Raw genomic sequence first — 25,599 nt, 5'->3', positions numbered from 1 at the left:
GAGTTATGCAATATGGTATTATACAAAATTCATTTGATTAGAACATAAAAAACCTCTCCATTTTTCTTTTTTTCTTCAACCCATCGCCACTTTTCATAAACAAAAATGTAATCTGACTATTAAATGTAGAATTTTTATTCTTGACTTGAACAACATTGGTTTGCCATGTTAAAGTGGGAATCTGTTGTTCAGTATAAAGTTAAACTGATACAAACACCTTGCGAACATTTCTCTTGGGGCTTGATCAAGCACCTCATGCTTTTTTTACAATTTAGTAGTCGTCAGTTGTTTTTTTATCATTTTTTCTCCCAATTTGGAATAGCCAATTATTTTTATGCTCAGCTCATCGCTACCACCCCTGCACTGACTCAGGAGCAGCGAAGACGAACACACGCTGTCCTCCGAAGGGTGTGCCGTCAGCCGACCGCTTCTTTTTTACACTGCAGGCCCACCATGCAGCCACCTCAGAGCTACAGTGTAGGAGGACAACACAGCTCTGGGCAGCTTACAGGCAAGCCTGGCCAGACCACAGGGGTGGCTGGTGCGCGGTGAACCAAGGACACCCTGGCCGACCTAAGCCCTCCCCACCCCCGGGGAACTCCCATCCACGGTCGCCAGTGGAAATAGCCTGGACTCGAACCAGCGATGTCCAGGCTATAGGGTTCATCCTGCACTCCACGCGGAGCACCTTTACCGGATGCGACACTCAGGAGCTCCCAAGCACCTCATTCTTTTCAACCTTGTTATTTAAAAAAAAAAAAAACACTTGGACTCACACTGAATCTAAAAAAAAGCTAAAATAACACAAGTTTCATTCTGTCCAAAATATTTATAATTGGTTCATATTAGGCCATATTAGGTCACAGTTCAAAGTGAAGGGGGAGATTCCATAATACTGACAATATGAAGTCAGTTTCTCAAATGTTTATGTGCTGGTTTTACAAAAACATATAAACTCCCCTAACGTGGATGCATAATAAACAGTGTTGGCACTTCCTTCACAGCAATTGAGAGAAGTAACCAGCACAGTGAAAAAATACAAGTATCAGAAGAGCTCAAATCCATTCCTGAAGTGATCCAACTGTTTACAAATGGTCCCACGGGAAAGGGGGTTCATGTTTGACTGTATTCTAACATGAGCTTCAATACCCATTGACTAACACTAAACATAAATCAAGCCTGCTTGAAAACCCTTTTCTGGTTTTTAAGTAAAACAATTGTGGGTCAAACACTTAAAAACGTCCGCAGTTCTGCTTAAAAAGTAATAATAATAAAAAAAAACTCTACCATATTTTGAAATGATTATAATTTTGTCACAGTCCAGCCTTCAACACATTTTTGGCACTATTATTCTTGTTTTCAATGCTGGCCATTATCTGGCTCCCTGCACTTATATCTCCTAACTTTTTATTACTTCATAACTGCTTTGTGACCTGTTCATGGCTTGCATTCTTTATCGGATCTATTGCACAAAACAGTTGTATGATAGCATAGAAAAGGGATAAAAAATAGACGCTGTATTTTTTTTATGGAATTATCCTGGATTTAAATTTGTATTACAGTAGTCTCCGCATATAGGAACACCTCCTAAGAGAACACTTTGCCTAAGAGAACACCCTTGTGTTGAAACAGATTTTTCCCATTGTAAATGCTCTGCCTAAAGGAACAGGAACTTCGTTTAAAAGAACACCATTTTGGCACTGCTAGCGATTCGTTCACAACTGATACAGTACTATTTTGTAACCTAATAACTCATCATCATCAAACTTAAATTCAAATGGTTTATTCAATCTTTTCAAGTGACCTGTCATTGCAAGAGTGTCTTGAGGCACACTGATTGGTTCATTGGCTCATTTTGTATTCACTACAAAATGTCATGTAAACAAATGGCGAAACGCGCCATTGTTTCTCTTGCTACAAAAAGTTGGAATTGAAGCACCTGAAAAAAACCTGAATCAGACACAAGTCGCTGAGCAATTTGATGTTTTCCGTTGTGGTGAGTTGCTTCTGTTAAATAATTTTGTGCATGTCTTGAATATTTCATAATTAATCTAGAGCAGCTGCTGCATTTAACGTGTGTAGGGGTGCCGTGTTAATTTAGTTTGACAGTTTGTTAGTGTTAGTTTGTCTGTTATTTTATTATAGTTTATTAACATACACTTACTTATTGCTTTTCTCTTACTTATTCTGTTCATTTCATATGTTGCACGTGCATCATGACAAGTAATAAATATGTATTTATTTATTGATTCATACTGTGACTGGTGGTCAACGCTGTCTTAAAGAACACTTTGGCTAAGTGAACACTTCGCTTGCTTCCCGAGGGGTATTCTCTGAGCCGGAGACTACTGTATTCAACCAAAAAGAACAAGTGTATACTTTTAAGAAGCAAGATGAGAGAACCAACATTTTTCTCACCAGCCAGGCCCTTAAACCTATTCGGTCAGCCTTAGGCCAGAAGGTAACCTTTTTGTTAGTTTCTAGCAGATATTGAGGTTAGGAGTTTCCTGCAACTAAACAAATACCAGCAGTACTCTCTTTACTTAAAACGGGTTCAGATTTTCCAAACCTTCTTTTTGCCATTGGGTCATCAGTGTAATCAGGTCTGCTTTGGGAGCTACATAGTTTTCAAACCATGCTTATGTTGTAACAATTTCACAATCAAAAGAAAATACAAAACTGATTGGATGCACGCTATTTCAATCAAGCCATTGGTTGTGCTCGACATCACTCTACTCAACCGTGTCTGTGTAAGGCTGGTGCTTGTAAAGCAGGCACATTACTGTACACCCCCATGGGGATTTCTTAAATTAACAAACAAACAAAAAAAACATACAAAAGCCAAAACTGAAATATGACGTAAAGGCTATGAATTGAGTTTTGACTAACAATATTATGAGCTGGACAATAATGCAAATGAAATGATTTTAGGAGGAAATGTCAATGAGCGGTGCTGCTTTTCAACCATCATCTAATTAGATCCTCACTAATTAATACAGATAGTAGTGCAGTACAGTACATAAGGCCACTTTTAGGCCACAGTCAAACTGCTAATCCATTGTAGCATCAGAGTGGGTCATAATATCATTCTGTGTATGAAATTAACAGAATTGAAATATATTGAGGGGGGTCCTAAGCCATTCTGTGTCTACTTCTTTTATTATTATTTATTTATTTAGCAGACGCCTTTATCCAAGGCGACTTACAGAGACTAGGGTGTGTGAACAATGCATCAGTTGCAGAGTCACTTACAACTACGTCTCACCCGAAAGACGGAGCACAAGAAGGTTAAGTGACTTGCTCAGGGTCACACAATGAGTCAGTGGCTGAGGTGGGATTTGAACCGGGGACCTCCTGGTTACAAGCGCTTTTCTTTAACCACTGGACCACACAGCCTCCTATTCTTGTCACAAACTCCCCACTGACAAAGAATGCTTTTAAAAAGAGTCATAAACTGCTGGACAAGGAACAAGTGTTTGAACTTTGACAATCAGAAGGAGTGCTGAGGGAGAAATGGAAGCTGAACTGTTCTGAAGAAAGTTACTGAAGTCATGGGAGCATAATTGCTCGAATTCACAGGGAAGAAGGAAGAACCAATGTTCTAAATAATGGCTAAAATCACCTTCTGAGGAAGGGCCCTGCCGTCTGTCCTACGAGAGACTGAATCAGTAAACGGGATACTGCATTAATCGGAAAGAGGGTCTTTGTTTCCATGTAGCTGCACGAAACTAACTGAAACAAAGCCATCAGTTATGCTTTTGGAAGATCCCAAGAGAACTGCAACAACAACACTTCTACAAACTATAACTTTTCAATACCAACGTATTATCTGAACTGAGTTACGTCTGATCAACAGAACTATTCCCAGTTGGAAAACTGTCGACAACAAAGATAATATTGCAAGACTTGGAGATCAACAAGCTGATCTCCATTTGAAAAGAACTATTTGTTTATTGCGAACCTACGCAATACAATGTGTACAGCAAAGTACCGTCTTCTTTCATTAGAATTTCAGATCCATAGAGCTGCAGTATTCATCTACAAAGATTGACTTCTTTATATGAAAATCGATAAGTATTCAACATATCTAATATTAAATACTTTATGACTCGAGAAAGTAACTGTAGTAAATAGTATCAAGTTAGCAGATAAACTGTTCTAGGAATAGAATATAATGTATTTTGTTTGTTAATGTGCAACCCAAAGTAGTTGCCTCGTAAATGCAGAGAATTTGATCATTGCCCCATTTCTGAGTTAATTTGAATATATAATCAATTGAGGTTGATAACATATTATTAGTTTGGTACATCATGTCTAAACTAAATTAACACGGTAAAACTCATTTCCTAAATTAGGTACTGGAATGTTGGATTCCGTTCTGAATGGGAAGTTGAATTAATTCTCGTGCATATTGACATGATCAATTACAACGAGAAACGGGTATTGAAAATACTAATGCAAAGTAGACACTTTGTGTGATAAGCCATATTTAATATTAGTATATTAACCATGTATGCTAATGATGTTATGGACGTTGTAATTGTTTGACTATGGAATCAATGAACTGTACACTACTGATGGATATCTCTAACCAATAACCTTTCCTTTCTGTAATACTAGATTAGTTGTGCACCCCTGTTTATTCTCTCATAAACTATTGTTTTATATTTCTGACACGTTGTGTGAATGTCGGTTATTGTCCAAGGGATACCTAATTCACTACACCATCACAGAAAGATCTGTTACTTTTTGCAGTGTATAGCTTACTAAGGTAAGTATAGCAACAGAAGAAAACAGAGACAACAGCTCAAGCATCTAAAGCAGTGTCTTCACAAGCAGCCCATAAGTACAGTTTGGATGCACTATGTCTAAACATAGACATATACCCTTCCCTTTTAACCACAAGAGAGGCCTACAATTGGCCACATAATTCTGATAATTTAAAAGTGCGATCTGTAAGGCTTTAGAGATATAACACATTTTGTCCCAAGTATCAGTATTTCTATACCTGCTACCAAGAGTCCCTGAATACAGAATCTAATTTTAAATCAACTCAAGATTTAACCAAGTTTTAAATGTAAGCCTAAAAAAACTTGCTAATATGTACAAAATTGAAAGAGAATGATAATGCAGGCAGGGGGACCTTAACTTACCAGAAAAAAATAGACATGGGATAAAAGTATTTAAACTTCAAAATGAATATGCCATCAGATCCAGTCCCAGTCTCCAGTTTTATGCTGTATTCGTGGTTACATGCATTTACTAAGCTAAGAAAATCAAATAAAAAAAACAAGTAGGAATGAATCAGATGACCTGATATGCAAAGAAATTCGTGATGTGTCATTATTGAGGAGCATTATCTTTCAACCCTGGCAAAATGTCCAAAAAACTGCATGGCAAGAGTTTTTGGACAGACAATCACCAGCGAATAATCATGTGGTCGATAAAGGGAAAAGTCTTGTAGTCCTTAAATAAAACAGAATGTCTATTTTAAAACTTTCTTTTACTGTAATACTGTAATAAATAAGTTGCCATGAATATTAAACTGTATGGATGTTATAAACATGAGACATTTCAGGACGCAGATTTATTGATGCTATCCAAACAGTTAATTACAATGCAAAACTATTAATCATTATATTTGAAGGGACTTTAATCTATTCAGTCAACAAATTTGGTGCAGTACCTGGAAGCAGACTGAACACAGATTGAAAACAGCACCAGTCTCTAAAATATTTTCTTTTAACCACTCATTGCTCTCCACAAGATGCATCTAAATTGTACTGAGAATCTGTTAGAAAAGATCAACATGTCACTTTTACTTTACACATTTATTGAAAGCAATGTAGATAAAATTGTAACCTGTCTAAGGCAAAATAAAAAAAAATGAATTGGCTCAGTCCATGAATAGTATGCCTCCTAATGGTTTATATGAGAAGCAGCAAGGATATCAAGGTGGGAGAGGGTCTCTCACAGTTTTTTGTGGTGAACACACAAACACTCCATGATCCAATGATGTTATTTCTCCCTGATGTTATTTCATGTACTGTATACTTTTTGTGCAATTTAATATTCCTATGTTGGTAAGATTTTAATTTTTAAACCTCACAGGTAAGACAGATCAATACTTGCATATATGGTGCTTGCAAGTCTGCATTTTCTGCATTGTTTAATATAAGCAAAATATTTACATGAATGAAGCTTGCTTTGTTTGCTATTTATTAACAGCAATAATAGAAATGTCCTGATTGGCTGATTACACTGCGTCATTAAACTGCTGGTAGGTTGGTGGGTCAGAGCAACATCTGTATAGCAATGCTGAAACCTTTATTTCATAGAGTACAGTAGATGTAATAGCTTTGACAGTTACAAATCAGTGTCATTTGGTCAGAAAGTCAACCCTTAAACACAACAGGACACTCTCCATTAGGGTTACCACCTGTCCCTAATTGGGCAGGACGGTCCCGAAATGCAAAGATCAAGTCCCGGTCCCGGGCTTAATGCCACCGGGACAGCATTTGTCCCGAATTCCTACACAGTGCAATCTTACAGCTTAGTGCCACAGTCAAACCATAGCATATCTGTTTATAGCACATCATAGCACCACCCCAGCTGCACTATTTTGCAATGCCTTACACTCGCTCGCTCGCCAGTTGAAACAATAAAATAAATGTATGCATATATATTGATTCAGCATATATCTAGATTTGTGTTTCTAAATGAACCATTGATAAAATATGTCCCTATACACAAAAACAAGGAAAGGTTATGACTTAAAATTGGCAGTCGGGGGACACAGTGGCTACCTGAATGACACATATGATAGTGACAAGCAGACTATTTAATATTAGACTAGAGCCCATTGAAAAAATAATAATTATCAGAATAGTATTTGTGTCTTGCACAAACTATAATAATAAATATCTGCATTTCTCCACAAATGTTGTTTACTTTCCTAACTATTTTAATTACTAGAGATATTTAAGAAAAACAAAAAAAAGATATATACTTACTTATTGCCTCAACAAACAGCTCGAAGAAGCAGAATGGGAACAGTGGCTCTGGCAGCTCTCGGAAAAACATCTTGAGTGCTCCGGTGACAACATGGATGTCCTCCCACTGGCTGTCGTCCAAATTCAGCTTCTCTTCTGGGAAAACACGAGGAGAAATGGAACAACTGGTTTTAATGAAACAATTACAAGACACTAATTATTATGTTAATGTTTGCCTACTATCATCAGCAACCGTTAACAGCCTTCTGCACCTAGAGGTTTAGCGCAGTGTGTTTTTTTTTCAGGAAAGGGAACATTTTTCAATAGAATACCATCTGTAGGAATGTGCCAAACTAAATAAAAAAAGAGACACAGAGCTGCAGCCATTGACATAGGATGTCAGGTACATTCATTCCCATAATGCATCAGTAAAGACATTAGTGTCAGGACAGAAAGTGATTCAAAGCTATTAGTTTTAGAGGCTAAGGGGGGCTACATGGTGCAAGAAGCAGCCGGCTCAAGAGACAGGCCTGCAGGCCTCACAGAGCCAACACGAGGTATATGCTAAACATGGCTATTGAAAATGAGCTATTACTTTACACATGTTAGCCTTGCCATGTACACGAGAATTGTGTATAACGACCTATTTTTTCCAGATAATAGTGTCAATTAGGACTCAAAACAGGGAAAGAAAAAAGCAATGGCCTTTCACTAAATATTTTATGTAAGTATGTAAGTATATTTATGCAATTTGTAATAGTAATAGCACCCATTAATGGAACATTATATGCAACTTGTTTCTTTATATATATATATATATATATATATATATATATATATATATATATATATATATATTACCATCTGCAGAAAAAGGCTGTTTAGTGCCAAAACATTATACAAACCCCTATTGGCCTACACAGGCTTTGCAAAACAACAAACAAGAAAAACATTATTTCATAAAGAATTCAAGGCAGACCAAGCATGTTTGCTGAGTTGACTCATTATGTTGTCTAAATTTTGTCTACAGCACATTTGTTTTGTGTTATTTTGCCAAAACTGATAATTATCAAAGATAAGAAAACAAGTCTTACAATATGTTGCACATACATTCACATGCATATTTTCATGATTAATATGACATATGCTATTTCCCAATGTAATTACGCTGATTCTGTGAACAATTGTCTTATTAATGAATGAAATGAGAATAGTACTATATATGTACTGTATGTATTGTGTAAATACAATGAAAAGTCATTGAAGGTTTAGATGACATACCGTATTGTTTTTAACCTTGTTAGTAAAACCTTTAGATCCAAAAGCTTTCTCCTTACAGGTCATGTGACAATAAGAGTTTCATGACCATCTTTCGTTGACAGATGAAATGGTAGCTGTATTAGTCCAGAGGTGATAGACAAAGAGAAATAGATACCTTTTATTGGACTAACTAAAGAATAATTAATCACAAGCTTTCAAGACCTCAAAGGTCTCTTCTTCAGGTGAAAGTAGGAAAGAGATTGATGTTTACATTCAAAAGGTGGTATCAGAACTTTAACAAAAAGTACCCATTTTGAATCACTACAACTTGCATTAGAATTGTAGTGATTCAAAATGGGTATTTTTGTTAAAGCTCTGCTGCTTTCACCTGAAGAAGAGACCTTTGAGGTCTTGAAAGCTTGTGATTAATTGTTGTTTAGTTAGTCCAATAAAAGGTATCACATCTCCTCTTTGTCTATGACCATCTTTAAATGACTTAACATTGTATATGATTTCAACATCAAATACCTTTTACACATACACATAACATATAACTGGAACTTTATTATTCTGCAGCTTGAAATAGTTGTGTTTCAACTCTTTATTCATGCATTCAACTTTATACTAGAATGTAGCCAATTTCTTATTGTATTAATAATGATTCTGTTAGACATTGGGTAGTAGATGCTTTCAGTGAAAGTAGAACAATGCTTTGCTGTTTACTGTACCAATTCAGATCACTTACAATACTGTTACTAGGATACGTAAAGCATTTTAAGTAATTAAAAACAAGTTATCCACACTTTTCGGAAACCGATTTACTTGTTTGACTGGGAACTGTCAAGTCACTTTGATTGAAAACAGTTAACGAATGCCCCTTTATTGCATTACATGGTATTAATGCAGATTGACTTCATCCTAGAGGGCCAGCTTTGAAAACTCAGCACCAAACAATGACATCAAGAGCCCAAGGCCTAATGTAGCGTTACTGTCGCTTCGAAGAAAGAGGGGTTTTCATACCACTGAACGGTGTCAAATATTTTGAGATGTCCCTCTCACCATGGAGCTACTCCCCCTGTGCTACTCCTTTTCAAACAATTGAGTTTCATCTTGATCAAATCACTTTCCTCCCAGCCTCCTACCAAACTTTTCATAATAGGCCGTCGTTCTGTACAGCTGGTTTTCTTCCCATGCTTACCCTTCCTAGTGTGATTTTTTAAAGATACGGTTTGTGTGGGCTCCAGGTTCCCATAGTACAACGGAGCCTATCACTCCAGTGTTTTAGACAGTGTGTTTCTTCCTTTTTTTATATAACAATTAACGATACAATACATACTCCTTAAGGGTCTCTGCATTTAACTATTAGCTAGAAGTAATTCACAGAACAGCATGTTTTGTCTTTGGAAATCCCAAGCATTGGCCACATATATAGTAAAACCTGTGCAGACACACAGAGAAATAGTTTATAATGTTTTTATTTAGTGATTTATACTGTCATATGCTTTATATGCCTATTGATACCGATATAAAAGAGATAACATTTAACATGCTGTCAGAAAACATGCTGCCTGAGAAGACATAAATGTCTGAAAATTTGCTTGAAAAAACAATTCATAGCATCATTATTTTAAGTGTTACAGATCCAACTATTTTTCTTTTTCATTTTCTTCTTATTTATTTTATATTATTATGACTCATCTGTCTAAAAACTTTGTATGGGAGACAACTTTATCACATATGGTATTTTTCCAATGCATACTTAAAAAAAGAGGCCAACCCTCTGCGCATTAGGGATTTATTTTCAAACAACATTTGTCATCACCCTTTCAGCATCAATTATTTCTCTTTCCCCATGAAATCTGAACATGGTGTCCTAATTCTAGGACTCTCAACTGCTTCAAAATGCAACTGAATTGTAGGTACAAAGAAGTGTTTAAGTTGGGATCAGGGAGTGTTTGTCTGTTCACCACAAAAAACTGTGAGTCACCCTCTCCCACCTTGATATAATTTTAAACAAGTTTCATTCATATTCTGTGTTTTGTTCAGATTTACACATGTACCATTGGTGTGCACTGATGCTTAAAACATCCTGGTTCACAAAACATTTTTATATTTTGAGACACTTTCTCTAGTGTTAAAATATTGTTCAAAGCTAATGATATTTAAATGAGTTGAATTACATATTTAAAAAAGGGTTTAAGTTCATATCCTTAAGAAAAAGGACCATACATTGATATAACTATACAAAGTCGTATCTTTATTAAGCTTACTTAATATATTCCAAGCCCTACTTCTATGCCATGAATGTACAGAACTATTATGAAGGCTACTTTGAAAATTAATATTTATAGAAAATGATGGTCTTTTTTGTGCAAGTTGGCTCGCTATAGCTACTGTAAAGTAAAAGGGATTAAAGGAAAGAGATTTGTCTCATTTTTACAGCCCTGCTACATGATACAATGGGCAACCAGCCGTTCAATTAGTTACCGATCCCAGAGTGACTACTTGACAGGTCCTACTAATTGTTAATCCAGCGATAACTGTTGCTTCGTATAATTAATCATATTCAACCACTAAACAAAGACCCACTTGGACAAAATGCCGTTCTGGAATGTTTCATGAGCAGCGTTCTCTACAAGAAAGTATGACACAATGTTTAGAAACATTCTCATACACAAAACTAAACTGCAGGTTCAAAATGCATTTAATCTTCATTTAGCCTATCTACCTTGATGGTTTAAAAAATGTGATTGCATAACTTGTCTCAGTTTTACTGCATGAATAATAGAAATCCCATGGTTGAGATATCTCATGTTAATTAGCATTCCATGGAATTCAGAGGAAAAGGTCCAGGGTCAAGTATCATTCATCATTAGATGGAGTGGCATTTTCTCCACTTTATATAGCAGCTGGTAGAATAGAAAAAATGTATTCCTTGCAAGAACAGAGAACAATTCAGACTCTCTGTGGAAAAGAATAATAATAATAACAAAAAAACAAGGTGCCACTATGTCAGAATTGTAATGCATGCAAATCTGGTGATGTCATTCTTCCATGACCCCAGAAATCATAAGACACACATTCTTAAAGTTGGATGTCTTCTATCTTCGTGCTCAGGGTTTCACTTGTTAACAAGAACATCCCTTGTTCACTTGAAAAGTCCTTCAGGCAAGAATTGCTCATAGATGCCAAATTAGATAATTTTGGAACGTCGATGACACAGTCGCAAGATTTTTCAACAAAAGCATGGTCTGGGTTGCCCTTTACATGGAATTTAAAAAGGTTGTTTTTCAGCATTTATATAGATTTATTTTTTATTTTTTATATTAATTCATTATTGCTTGAACAAAATGAAAATATGTCCTTGTCAAATAAGATAGACGCTCAGCCTTGTTAGTATATGGATTTATCTTAATGTATATGGAAATGATAATCTTTTATTTGTTTTAAAGGACAAAAATAAATCATATTTAGTGCGTCTGATTTTCGGGTTTTACCCGAATTAACCCGATTTTTCCCCCCCAAATGTTTTTTTCTGCATTCGGGTTAAACCCGAAAACTCCACAAATAGGCACATACTGTATATGAATAAACGCATGCGCAGTTGTCTGTGATTCAAATGCAACAGAGCACAAATGGCGACGATGACGGTAAGCTGATTTACTTATTAGAAAAATGGGGCTTCTTAGTGTAATATATATATTCTTTTAGATTTTACAAAATTAGAGAATATAGCTTTAAGGTTTTTGCTTTTTTTGCACATTTTTCTTCCAAGTTATTTGTCTTATGAGTGTGTGTTTAAGCCAAGATCATTTAGATGTAACAGTCGATCATTTCTCTTTGTAAAACAGCATGGGGTAAAGTTGTTTAGTTTCCCTGTATGTTCTGTGTGCAATTATGTTTGCAACGCCACAAAATAGAACTTGATTGGAATGGAGGAATGCCTCCATATGCAGTATGTGTGTGTGTGAGAGAGAGAAAGAGAGAGGGGAGAGTCAAAAGTTTGCATACCCCAATGTGTGGAAATATACATACATTGGGGATTCAAACGATTGACGACAACTTTGTTGTCAACACTGTGCTTAAGCATTTGTTTATTTCTTTCAAAATAAAACCTGATTTCTACCCAAATATTTATTTTTTCTTGATTATATATAAAAAATCCACCCGATTTCACCTGATTGTCTCTTAAATAATTCTACCCGATTTTTAAAAAAGCATTCACCTGAATTTGAAAAAAAAATCACCCGTAAATCAGACGCCCAAATCATATTTCTTTCTTTTAAAGTATACCTTGAATGCAATGTTATTCACATTGCTTTTTTCAAATTCTTGGGTTTGAAACCACACTTCATGAAAATAGAATTTCTAAGTTTTAGGAACTGTTTTTAGCAAGTCCTGTACTTTGCTTCCCGGTATTGTTTAATTGTGAGAACTATAAGCCAAGCAGACAAATGTTTTGACAAAAAGTTAAAGTTAAAAAAAAAAAAAACCACGAGGACTGATAGAAACGAATTTCTGTTTGAATGATATGAGACTAATCAAGTGAAAGGGTGTTCCAAAGGCTACTGATATAGGCCGTTCTTGAAACTTTTTGAAAGCAACAAGCAAATGTTGCATCTCCTTAATATATATATATATATATATATATATATATATATATATATATATATATATATATATATATATATATATATATAAATCAGTGGCTACATTTACAATGACTTTTAGCAAGCCAAAACGGTATGCTATCTTCACACAGTGCACTATTTGTCACACACTTAATTTTTTTTTTTTTATGAAGAATGTGATACAAATTGGTACATCTTGAAATGTAATCCCCCAAGAAATTAAGCCCTAATCTATACACTTTAAATTGTTGTAATATCTAACCTTTATATTCCTTGACGTAAGGGCTAACAGTGGGACAGTATGTACCTGAAAATGGAAGTTAAGACTGTACTGTTTTTTTAAATGTTTATGGGGTTGTAATACTGGCCTATTTTATATCTGCAATCTATTTCATAAAAGCCCTACAAACTAATGATGATATCTCACCTCACATCTTCTACAAAGCAAATCTGTATGATATCGGATTTTGTAATAGGTAGGATTTGGTGCGATCTCAAAACACCACAGGTGGTTCAGCGGTAAAATAGCAGCTTTATAACCCTGTTGTTGAGGGTTAAGTTCCAGTCTCTCTCGGTCTGCTCTTTTTATTTTAACACAAGCAATTCAGATTGAATCTTATATTTCATTTATGTACTATAGGGTTGGCTGTACCCTACAAACTAGTTACAATATGACTATATGAACACCACAGCTTTACCGAATGCTACCTTGTAAAAACAAAAGATTGCAATAGTGAGTGGGAGATCTGCTTCAGCGACACAATTGATTCACAAACAAAACCGCACATGCTAAATCTACAGTATATGCATATCACTCCTAGAATAATAATCTGCAACCTATGTTTTTTTTTTTTTTTTTTTTTACTAGACTGTGCTGTGCTATGATTTATTTTTAAATATTTACTATACCACATCCCTCAAATGTATATATCTATTTTTATTTTAACTTTCATTAAACTAACATTTTAGCATAGTCCCACCCCATTTAAAATACAATAATTGTACTGGATAAATCAACATTTGTACTGGATTACAAAGGTATGCCAATCTGTGCCCCTTGTCATTCACACGTTATTCAGCAAATGAGAGTTTGGTCCAAACATACGCACTTTACCTCTCCTAACCACTATTTCCCACCTGACCCTACTGAAGATCTTGTGTTCGTTTAAAGCTTTCTAGAATAATACAGAACTGTAATCATCAAGTCATCATGCTGTTTAACAAGAATATACCAAAAGGTACAGTTTCTAAGCATTTGTTATCTACTTACATTATGGATAAGTCAGTACTCTAAAAACAATAAGATATTCTATTAGTTAGACAAATACATTTTTTTAAATAACTAAAGATAGTTCTATTTTTCCTCTGAACATTAGCATGAAATATGATTACATCATCTGAAGTGAAGAGATGTTGTTGAATGTATTGGCTATGCAATGCATGGCACTGACGGACTGTCCCTGTTTCCTGTTGTCCAGTTCCTTTTCAGATACATCATCCTTTAATGAATGTATCAATCTATACAATGTCAGCTATGGATGTCTTTCAAACACCAGTGCCCCCTAGTTGTCATTTTGGGGGTCAGTCAACAGGGTCAGATTCCTCAACTGTGAAAAAAAAGGATCATAATCTTAAAGGGAATATTAACTGTTTCAGTGCCAATGTTGAGCTTGCTCACATATCACATGTAATGGAAAATACAAACTCCTATTACACAGAGATGAACTGACTGATAACATCTTTACAGTTTACTAAAAAAAATGTCAGCTTTGGCTGAGAAGTTTGAAAAAACGATACAAATAAAAGGCAGCTTCATACCAAACAGACTAGCCAACCCTGACATAATGTCGGATAGGAAAAGTCAAAAACACACAAAAAAGAATTAGTGCCAGAACAGTGGGACTTCTCCCTAATTTGACTTGCCCCACAGGTGGCCAGCAGCTGAAATTGAACAGGTTACTAGGCTGCCTGTACTCCCTAGACTGGACAAAAATGCTATCTGTACTCGGAGGAACAATATCTAGTTATACTCAGGTCTAAAAATAAGAAATTCATTTTTTGGCATCGTCTGAAGTAACTCTCCACACCACCCAAAGACAGTAGGCTTTTTGTCTCAATGTCTGCATATTAAGATGGGGCTATCTGAATCCCAGTTCACATGATTCAAAGAAAGCCCTGTGTGTCAGTCTGTGGCCAATTCCCTTTTATCTATTCATTGCTACCCTGCAGGCAAGACTGAAGACCTGTTAGAGTATATGCTTGTTGACTGTCATAAACAATAAATGACTAATTCAGAGACTAGTTCTGAATATCATTGGTGTTTTATTTATAGTTTCAGAGGCCTGTTTTCAGAACTTGAGTTCTGAAGTAGCACAGTGTCCCAGCATAAAAATGGTAATGAGATGCTTCATCTACTTTTAACTTGGCACAGACGCTTTGTTATGTAGCTCTAGATTTCCACTAAAGAGAATACATTAAAAAATGGTTCAAATATTTTTTTCATCATGAAAGGGGTGGTGAAAGTGATTGTTTCCCTGATAAAGTCAGTTCTATTTCATCTCTTAGTCTCTCCTGAAACGAGGGGTCTCAGTGAAATGATAGAAGGTGGTGTTGCACCAAGTCCACAGAAACACAACAATACACAACACACCATTATAGATTCAACAATGTTATTTAACAAAGGCCAAACAAACAAAGTGTGGGATAGTGTAAATGTAAAGTTGCAGTGGTCAGTCATAGGAGACTGAAGCAGAGGTCATATGCTTTTTGTTTTTTAATAATTCATTATTGCCGATCCCCTCCATAATAAGAACCAGAATAATGATCTCGTAATATAGCCCAGGTAAAGGTAACCTTTTGCAAATGTCATCCATTTTACTGAAAACTTTTATAAACTGAGCCAAAAAACAACATTCTCAAAAATGAAATAATTGACAAAAGGCACATTTCTGCTGCCCTTGGTTTTAAGAATAATGGACTTGCCATGAAATAACGAACCATTGACCCATCTATAATTATTCTGTGCAAACACTCTGCTTATTTTTACCACAATAAAACATAATAATTGTCAACAAATGTGTCGTTAACAACAAAGGCATTAAAAACTCTTCAGGAAACATATCATGACTAATGGCATGTTCATTGTTCAATGCTCCATACACAGATCTTTTGACAGGTTCCTTGCATATTTATATATGTAATAATCAAGTAGCTGCACCTGGTTACAAAGGGAATGTTCACACACAGCCAAATTATCAACAGAAGCCAGTGTAATCATTCTCCAGGTCACCAGATGATGCTTCTCAAATACTTAATTTAAGCATCATTTTGTATATTAAAGATCACAGTTCCGTCTATCTATGCATTTAAATACTGCAGTTAATCAGATTACATTTTACTTAAGGTATCATGATCTACACATCCTGTATCAGTAGCTAAGTTTCCTCCTTTTACATAAATGAATCAACATCTATGTACAGGCCAGTATGGAAACCTTCAGCTAAAATACAATATGTTCTCCATTTATTCTTGCCAGCTGGTTTCAGTCTTCACTTTACTCACAGGATCCTCATCCTCACCTCTGAAATATAAACTTTATTAGAATGTCATATATCATATCGATGCATGATAATAGATCACAGATAAGGATCAAACAGTGATTTACAGCTTTAATAACTATTTAGATCAAATATACTGTTTGACTGAGCAAAGACACATAGGAAGACAGCTATAAGTAATATTACTCTATTTTAAAAAAAGAATAAGTATAAATCTGTAGCTACAGAAAAGAAAATCCTTGTTATATAGCAGAACTAAAATAGCCCAAATGGCAGTGTTGACAGCTGGCACAGTTATAGGGGATATTTTCAAGGCACTTTATTGCTGAGGATGGATTTAATTCTTGTGATAGAAACTGGAGATTGAAGGCATGCTATTTACAGTATGTGCAGACAGAGTGCTTGAATTCCACACACACACATACAATCCCACATTTCTATTCATCTGTCTCAGTGCTTGGAATTCTCAGTGATCATGTTACCAAAGGAATTCTAATTTGTGGCCATTTTGTAGCATGTCCTCATGTACATTAGGATATTGTTTGAAACTACTTGAGCTATTAGAGAGTGATGAAAGTCAGAATGATTTCTTGGACATTTCCAATCCAGGTCAAGATGTATCCAAGCATTATGTTGACATCCTCCACAACTCAAAATCCCTTCAACCTCATGATTTATTAACACGGACGCTGACATAGTGTCTTAATACGTGATAAGGTACAAGTCAAGACATGGGTGACATAACAGGCATAACAGAAAGTCAGGAAAACTTGTTTCACGATTTAATTGTGTTTATTTATTTAAATGTTATATATTTATTGTAGTTAATTAGTTAATTATTTTCTGCTGAGTCCCGCTGGCATAATCGTGTTCAGTCTATTTATCCATTTACTTGTTTTTAATTCTTCTATATGTCGCATAGTCTAATTTTAGCTGTTCTAATACTACAAAGTTTACATCATGTATGTCATGTCCTTGACTGGTGAAGTGCTGTACTATTGGTTCATTCATTTTATTTTTTTATTTCTAATTAATGAACGGTAGTTCTGAATTATTTTATATAAAGTTGTTCCAGTCTCTCCAACATATTTTATTTCATCACATTTTTCACAGACTATTCCATAAACAACATTGCTATTTTTACAGTAGGTATTAGTTTTTAGTGGATATGTGGTGTTCTTATGTTTAATTATATTTTTACTTTTGTCCATGTATTTACACACTTTACATGTACTTGTGCAAGTATTTGTAGAAGCTATTCTGTCAACTGTGAACTAAAATATCACCTAAATTAGCTTCTCTTTTTAATGCTACAACTGGGGCCTTAAGAAATACTTTTTTTTTTCCATTTTTCTGAATTATGTGGAATCCGCAAGTGTTTCCAAACTATCTTAAAAATATTAGGCAAAAGTTTAGAGTAAGTCATTACTAATGGGACCCTTTTGACCTTTTTATCTCTATTTTTATAATCTAATAGATCACCTATTTTTAGTTTATCCACTTTTCTTAACTCCATCTCTATAATTCTTTCTTTGTATCCTCTTTTTTTAAGATTTGTTTTTAATACATTTCTTTGTTTTACATCGTCACTTTCTTTTGAGCACATTCTTTGTATTCTTATTCCTAGACCCTTTGGGATTGCCCTTTTAGTGTGTATTGAATATATATATATATAATCACTTGATTTTCAAGGTGTGGTTTCCGAAGCATAATCAACAAGTACGGAGAAACATCAGCTGTAATAGACAAACCCAGGACTGGAAGACACAAAACGCTGTCTAACAAGGATGAGCAAAACTTGAAGATAATATCCTTAAGGAATAGAAAGAAGACAAATGTTGAATTGACAACAGAACTGGCAGAAGGCACAGGTGTCGTCGTCCATTAAATCAACAGTACGAAGGTCACTCTTGAAATCAAGACTTAAAGGATGTGTTGCAGTAAGAATACATCTGTTAGATAGGGGAACTAGACTAAAACGCTAAAATATGCACAAAAACACAGAAATGAGACTATGGAACAATGGTCAAATGTGCTTTGGACTGTTGATGGATGGACAACGACACATGTGCTTTCTGCCAGTTCTGTTGTCAATTCAATGCTCGTCTTGCAATATGTCTAAGACTTTTGCACAGCAGTGTGTGAATATATACTAAAGCTTTACAATCCAAATTCCTTTATCAACTGATAATGTACTGTAAATGGAACTGCATAAAAAAACAGCTTTTTTTACAGTATACAAATAGTTATTGGAGAATAATCACTTATGCAATATGTGAATTACACCAGTGCTACATCCTTTAGTATCACTGTTTTTATTTAGTACATTCTTAAAGGACTAAATGTTACCTTTAAAGACAGGGTTATTAGCTTCACTTGTCTCAATTGTTTTCTATGAAATCTAGATTTGTTTCCAGTTATACCTGCTTTCTTTTATGGGTATTTAGCTTGTACCCTTTATTCCTGTTTGTCAAAAATCAGAGGAAAATGTTTGTTTATTAGTTGTTCTGTTGGGTTTACAGGAGTAATACATAATGCATTTGGAATCAGTTTTTTTTTAAATTATAAATGTTTGTCAATCAAATAGACAAACTGGGTCCTTTTGAGCAGTGAAGAGATAAGAAGAATCTGAAGAAATATTAAATAATGAAGAGATTAAGACGATGTGGTATTGCCTCCAAGAAAATAAAAAAAATACACCACATGCAAGGAGAGACAACAGCGTTTCCTAGCAGCAGCCACAAATTCTACTTGCATACTGTAAATCTAGACAGTATCATCCATGGGTTTACTTGAATGGAATTTCAACTAGGTTTAAAAAATAATGTAAACAGAAAACATGAACAGAAAATAATTTAAAAGTTAAAATGTGTCAAAAAGAAATTTAATTTACTACTATAATTTCTTTCACCGTTTTGGACTGGGAAAAGTAGAAAAGTACCTCAAAACCCTAAAACAAAGTGAGTCATTGCACCTTCAGGAGTTAGGAATACCACATTTTAGATGACATTTCTGGCTGAGATTGTAATTTGTTGAATTGGCTGTATATTATTAATATTTGTGGTTATTTCAGCAAACCACAATTGTACTGGTAACAATCTTTGGCTAGAACACCAACCATTAATCAGCATTTATGCATTTGTGATTCATCAAGAATATGGTTTATGCTTTGAACACTATTTAGAAAGTCCTTCATTTGAAAAAAAAATGTAAAAGATGAGTAACAATATTAAAAATAACCATTTCATAGTATTCTAAACTGCAATTTACTTGCAATCAATCAAATCCCAGGTGGTCCACCTGGCTGTTTTTTTGTTTTCAGCCCAGAGAGATTTTTAATGGAAGGGTTTTTTTTGTGTGGAAGAACAGAAAAATGTATACATTTTAAGAACAGTACATTACCCACTATCACTTTAAAGGTATAGTTGTAAATACATTTAACATAATTTCATGTTTGGTAGTTGGTAATTTTTTGTGTACATGTGGAGATAATAACAGTACAGCAGAAATGCTTTTGAGTCAAGCACTGTCAATATTGTGAAGGATGTGGTGATTATAAAGTAAATTAACAGTACTTTTAACAGTGCCTTCACTTATCTTTTCAATTAAAACCTTGTTAAACAATTGCACAGACAGTAATGGCGGCTCTGCAAAGCACTGATCAAGACAGCTTTCCTGTAATTCTTTACCCTTCTAACCATTAATCAAGCAGACATTTTCCTCATCATTAAATTATCTAGTTAATATATTACATCTCACTTGTTTTACATATGTGCATTTTTGTCTGCATTGCTTTTTATAAGAAGGCATTTTCCCTTGAAGCACTTAATCTTTCTTGTTTAGGGTGACCATTAAAACCATTCTAATATTTTCTAACTTTAATTAAAATGTATTAGCAATAAAATGCTGTCTGAGATTCCCTTTTTCATTTGTGTCATTAGTATATATATATATATATATATATATATATATATATATATATATATACATAGACACATACACACACACACACACACACACACACACACACACACACAATTACCCCATAAACCCTAAATTAAAAAAAAAAAACACACAGGGAACAATATTATTTGTTTATTTACCGGACGCCATTATCCAAGGCGACTTACAGAGACTAGGGTGTGTGAACTAGTCACTTACAACTACGTCTCACCCGAAAGACGGAGCACAAGGAGGTTAAGTGACTTGCTCAGGGTCACACAATGAGTCAGTGGCTGAGGTGGGAATTGAACCGGGGACCTCCTGGTTACAAGCCCCTTTTCGTTAACCACTGGACCACACAGCCTCCTACAATAACAAGTCTGACAGTTGCAAACACTCAGAAATTACAAGCACTCGGACAACCTGTTTGAAGTCTATTGAAACACTAATTGGATCTTGGCGGTGTTTTCAGTACTATTTATAACTTGCTTGAGCCATAATTTGATTTTGAGGATCAAAAGATTTTAAATATAATATTAATAAAAATCACAATTTTGGCAACTTCTAAAATGTCCTGCAATTTCAATGAACGAATTACTACTGTATCATAAATCAAATGAAAATGGCAACTGTATAAACTAAAAATAATGTTAACAACAATATTTTATTTTTCAGGAGCTGGTATGGATAAAGGGGTAGTTTCTAGATTTTAAGAGGCTCCAGTAATCTTTCTTAATTATTGTCCCTCAAATTTCATTGCAGTTAGAAGCAGTAATTTGATGGAGAATATCTTTCCCAGCTTCCTAGAAAACCAGCATGAGCCTGTTCCCTATGCACACATGTTATTAACTGCTACTTTACAAGCAACCATGACCTTCATTTACTGTGCAAGTTGCAAAAAAACTCTCAAAAACATTTTGAGATGGAATACATTTTTAATCTTTGGTTTTATTAAACATGGGTATATTCCAGCTTCCATGCTTCTTGGTTCTCTCATGCAATGCAGAAACACAAAGACAAATAAATGTATCTTTATATCAAACAGCTAACAGAATATGTTGTTATAATGCTGTACTACTTATTAACTGATTTCTTAATAGCAAAACAATGTGCTCATCTGTAAATGCTAATATGCTTCAAATTATGTGATTAACATATATGCAAATAAAAAAGATATTAACTGAAAAAAAAACACTTTGGCTAATAAATGAGAACCCATTAGTCTTATCTTTATGAAAGTTAAACAATGTATTCCATGTGTAATTACAAATAAGTGAGTTACGCCAATTAGTGAATATTTGCATATGGTTTTGAGGTTGAACAAAAAAATAAATAAATACAATGGAGCAAAAAAACATTAAACAGCCCCTGTAAATCACTTAATAACACTACATATTCCAGTTGTGGTAATCCAATTTAAAAAATGCTACATTGCATGTAGTGTTTCAATGTTATCATTGTGTTTACTATATATCACCAGGTTAATCCCCATTGTTATATTTTACTTGCAGTTCACTATGCTGTAGCTTAATTGTTATAAAAACAATTTCACTCCTGAAAATTGTTTTTATTGTGTTTCTATGTTTCCACTACAAAGCAGATTGCAGCCTAAACCAGTTGATGCACTCAGACTGAGCGGAATGTAAGCCTCAGCTGGAAATGTCAGTTTTAATTTAGGTTTTCGAAACAATATGCTCCTTTATGTAGACTAGCAGCCTTTTCAACAGACATTTAAAAAGTCAACATCTCTAGCATTGTGTAGCATGGCAATGCATTTTGTTGACAAATAAATTGTGTACAACTGTGTATAATTCCTCCCTTGTCTGCAACAGGTCAATTAGCTGAGCTGCAAAAAAAAAGCAGTCTGAAAGATGGACTATTAAGTGTCACTTCCTTTTTTGAAACCACTATTATCTAGTGGCTTTAGCAAACATTATGATTTGTAACCAGGTCTGGATAGTATCAGTCTTTACAGCTCTCCTTGAAAACATACAGCAACCGCATTCTTAACAAGATTTGACGTGGGAATCTGTGTGTATTGGATTATATACAACAATGAATAGAATATTCAGACTGCTATAACAGAAATGGTTTTGTTTTCAAACAAACAACCACATCAGTAAAAGTATTTGATGTTGAAATCCAGACCAAAGCAGTAAAAACTAGGAAGACCCACACTTTCCCAATAATGTAATCCTTTGCAAAAACCTGTGAGGTCTTAAGAACATAAGAACATAAGAAAGTTTACAAATGAGAGGAGGCCATTCAGCCCATCTTGCTCGTTTGGTTGTTACTAGCTTATTGATCCCAGAATCTCATTAAGCAGCTTCTTGAAGGATCCCAGGGTGTCAGCTTCAACAACATTACTGGGGAGTTGGTTCCATACCCTCACAATTCTCTGTGCAAAAAAGTGCCTCCTATTTTCTGTTCTGAATGTCACTTTATCTAATCTCCATTTGTGACCCCTGGTCCTTGTTTCTTTTTTCAGGTCAAAAAAGTCCCCTGGGTCGACATTGTCTATACCTTTTATGATTTTGAATGCTTGAATCAGATCACCGCGTAGTCTTCTTTGTTCAAGACTGAATAGATTCAGTTCTTTAGCCTGTCTGCATACGACATGCCTTTTAAACCCGGGATAATTCTGGTTGCTCTTCTTTGCACTCTTTATAGAGCAGCAATATCCTTTTTGTAACAAGGTGACCAAAACTTTTGCAATCCCAGTAACAATATTCTCCTGTTTAGTGGTCAGACAAAATCCACTGGAAATGAAGACCATGAAACAGCATTTTACAGCAAATTATTCAACACTGTTGAACGAGTTCAATTTACCATTAATTAATTTCTTACTTTTTCAGTAATGCCACACAATCATTTTGTTCACTGTCTTATACAAAAGCTGTGTTACTGAAGCTGTGTATGGACAAATGAAGACATATTGCATATTGTCGAGAGATAAAACATTCATATTCAGATGGTAACAAATACTGAAGTAAGAAATATAGTCAAACATTTTGGCTAATGTCTTCATCAGTGTTTTGGGTTCTGCAGCATTGATGTATGGGTTCTTACATATGCTAAATTAATAAAATGTGGTCATTTTAATATATGGTTTCTTAGGAGGCTGTGTGGTCCAGTGATTAAAGAAAAGGGCTTGTAACCAAGTCCCCTGTTCAAATCCCGGCTCACACACTGACTCACTGTGTGACTCTGATCAAGTAACTTAACCTCCTTGTGCTCCGTCTTTTGGGTGAGACATAGTTGTAAGTGACTCTGCAGCTGATGCATAATTCACACACCTTAGTCTCGGTAAGTCGCCTTGGATAAAGATGTCTGCTAAATAAACCAATAATAATAATATGCAAAATTAATAAAATGTGGTCACAATATGCTGTTTAACAGAAAACACAACATACTTTTTCACCAATTTTGGTATAGTCGTCTCTGGCTAAGAGAACACCTCTCAGGAAGCAAGTGAAGCATTCTCTTAGCCGAAGTGTTCTCTAAGACAGAGTTGACCACCAGACCCAATATGAGTCAATAAATATATAAATATGTATTACTTGTTATGACGCACGTGCATCAACATATGAAATGAACAGAATAAGTACGAGAAAAGCAATATGCAATAAGTGTATGTTAATAAACTATAATAATAAACTAACTGTCAAACTAAATTAACACAGCACCCCTACACACGTTAAAAAATGCAGCAGCTCTAGATTAATTATGAATACATGTACAGGAGAAATATTTAAGACATGCACAAAATTATTTAACAGAATGGTGAAGCAACTCACCAGAACTGAAAACACCAAATTGTTCGGTGACTTGTGTCTGATTCAGGTTTTTTCAAGAGCTCGAACAAATTCCAACTTTTTGTAGCAAGAGAAACAGTGGCATGTTTTGTCTTTTGTTTACATGCCAGTAGTGATGAGGTTCACTCGTGGAAATCAGAATACAAAACGAGCCAATGAACCAATCAGTGTGCCTCAAGACACTATCAAAGTGACAAGCCACTTGAAACGACTGAATAAACCAGTTGAATTTAAGTTTGATGATGATGAGTTACCAGGTTACAAAACACTACTGTATCTGTTGTGAACTAATCGCTATTGGTGCCAAAAAGGTGTTCTTTTAAGCAAAGTTCCTGTTCCTTTAGGCGGAGCATTTACAATGGGAAAGAATCAGTTTCACCACAAGGTTGTTCTCTTAGCCGAAGTGTTCTCTTAGAAGGTGTTCCTATACGCGACTACTGTATTTGCCTAAAACATCTTTCAAATGTCTCATGTTATTCACATTTAAAATGCTAATTATGTTGTATAAATATTTAAAAGGTATATTTTCTATATATAAAGGTTCCGAACAGAAAAAGCCCACCCACCCATGAAAGTGAGACCTTGTGATTTTGCTTGCACTGACAGACAGGAAGTATAGGAGTCTGGTTACAGGTGGAAGGTACGTCGTGAACCTTTTATTAAAAATCTGAGCTGCAGTTTCAGAAAGGAAACAGATGCCAAACAAATAGCAAATACGCTTTCTCTAATTGGAACTGTTAAGAAATCCATTAAGGCTGAGTTTATAAATATAAAACACTTACACCCATATGCAATGTCCTTTACTATAGAAGTGTATACCAGTGGTGTTCATAAGGATAATGACCTGGTAGTTTATTAAAATTCTTGGCAGTCACCAAACTAAACCAGATTGTGAGGAAATGAATCAAGTTTTGGGGAAACATTACATCTGTGGGACAGCTTTCTTTTTAAAATTATATGCATTTATTTATCTATTCAGAGATACCAGGATATATATTGATACCAGGAGATATTTGAATGGAGTGAAACAGGCAACACATGCCCTGCTTAACGCTGGTTTACTTATAGGAGGGTATTCTGTGTGCTAATGTTAACCATTTGATATTCAGTTATGAAGTCCACATGAATTGAAACTACTGGCTGAATGTTTATGGAGCACTGTAAGTGTTCAACAAATGAGGACTACCAACCAATGAATGTGAGTGGGTTGTTTAGAGCCACCTTCTACAGTGAAATAATCACAGATCTCAATGAATGCTGATGGAGTATTCTGTTTATATAACAAGTACAGTATATGCAGATTACACAAGTTCCCTACTTGTGTTCTTAGGAACACATTTCCTAAAACATGTTGATAAGCATACCAGGCTTTAATTTACATGAAAAGCCTGCTTGATTGTAT

At 35.0% G+C, this 25,599-nt stretch overlaps 1 protein-coding gene across 2 annotated transcripts in view; it reads right to left on the bottom strand.

The window, feature by feature from the left end:
* The window catches only part of LOC117426388 (rho GTPase-activating protein 15-like), a 167,000-nt gene that overhangs the window by 43,710 nt on the left and 97,691 nt on the right, over positions 1 to 25,599 (bottom strand). For both annotated transcript variants that reach the window (XM_034043908.3, XM_034043909.3), the window contains exon 13: positions 7,014 to 7,148. In XM_034043908.3, the coding sequence (XP_033899799.3) occupies positions 7,014 to 7,148 (135 nt within the window). The remainder of the gene's footprint in view (positions 1 to 7,013; positions 7,149 to 25,599) is intronic.

Source organism: Acipenser ruthenus, chromosome 11 (assembly GCF_902713425.1).
Source record: "Acipenser ruthenus chromosome 11, fAciRut3.2 maternal haplotype, whole genome shotgun sequence".
Classification (NCBI taxonomy): domain Eukaryota; kingdom Metazoa; phylum Chordata; class Actinopteri; order Acipenseriformes; family Acipenseridae; genus Acipenser; species Acipenser ruthenus.
Note: the sequence above shows the minus strand (reverse complement) of the source record. Positions and strands in the feature narration are given on the sequence as shown.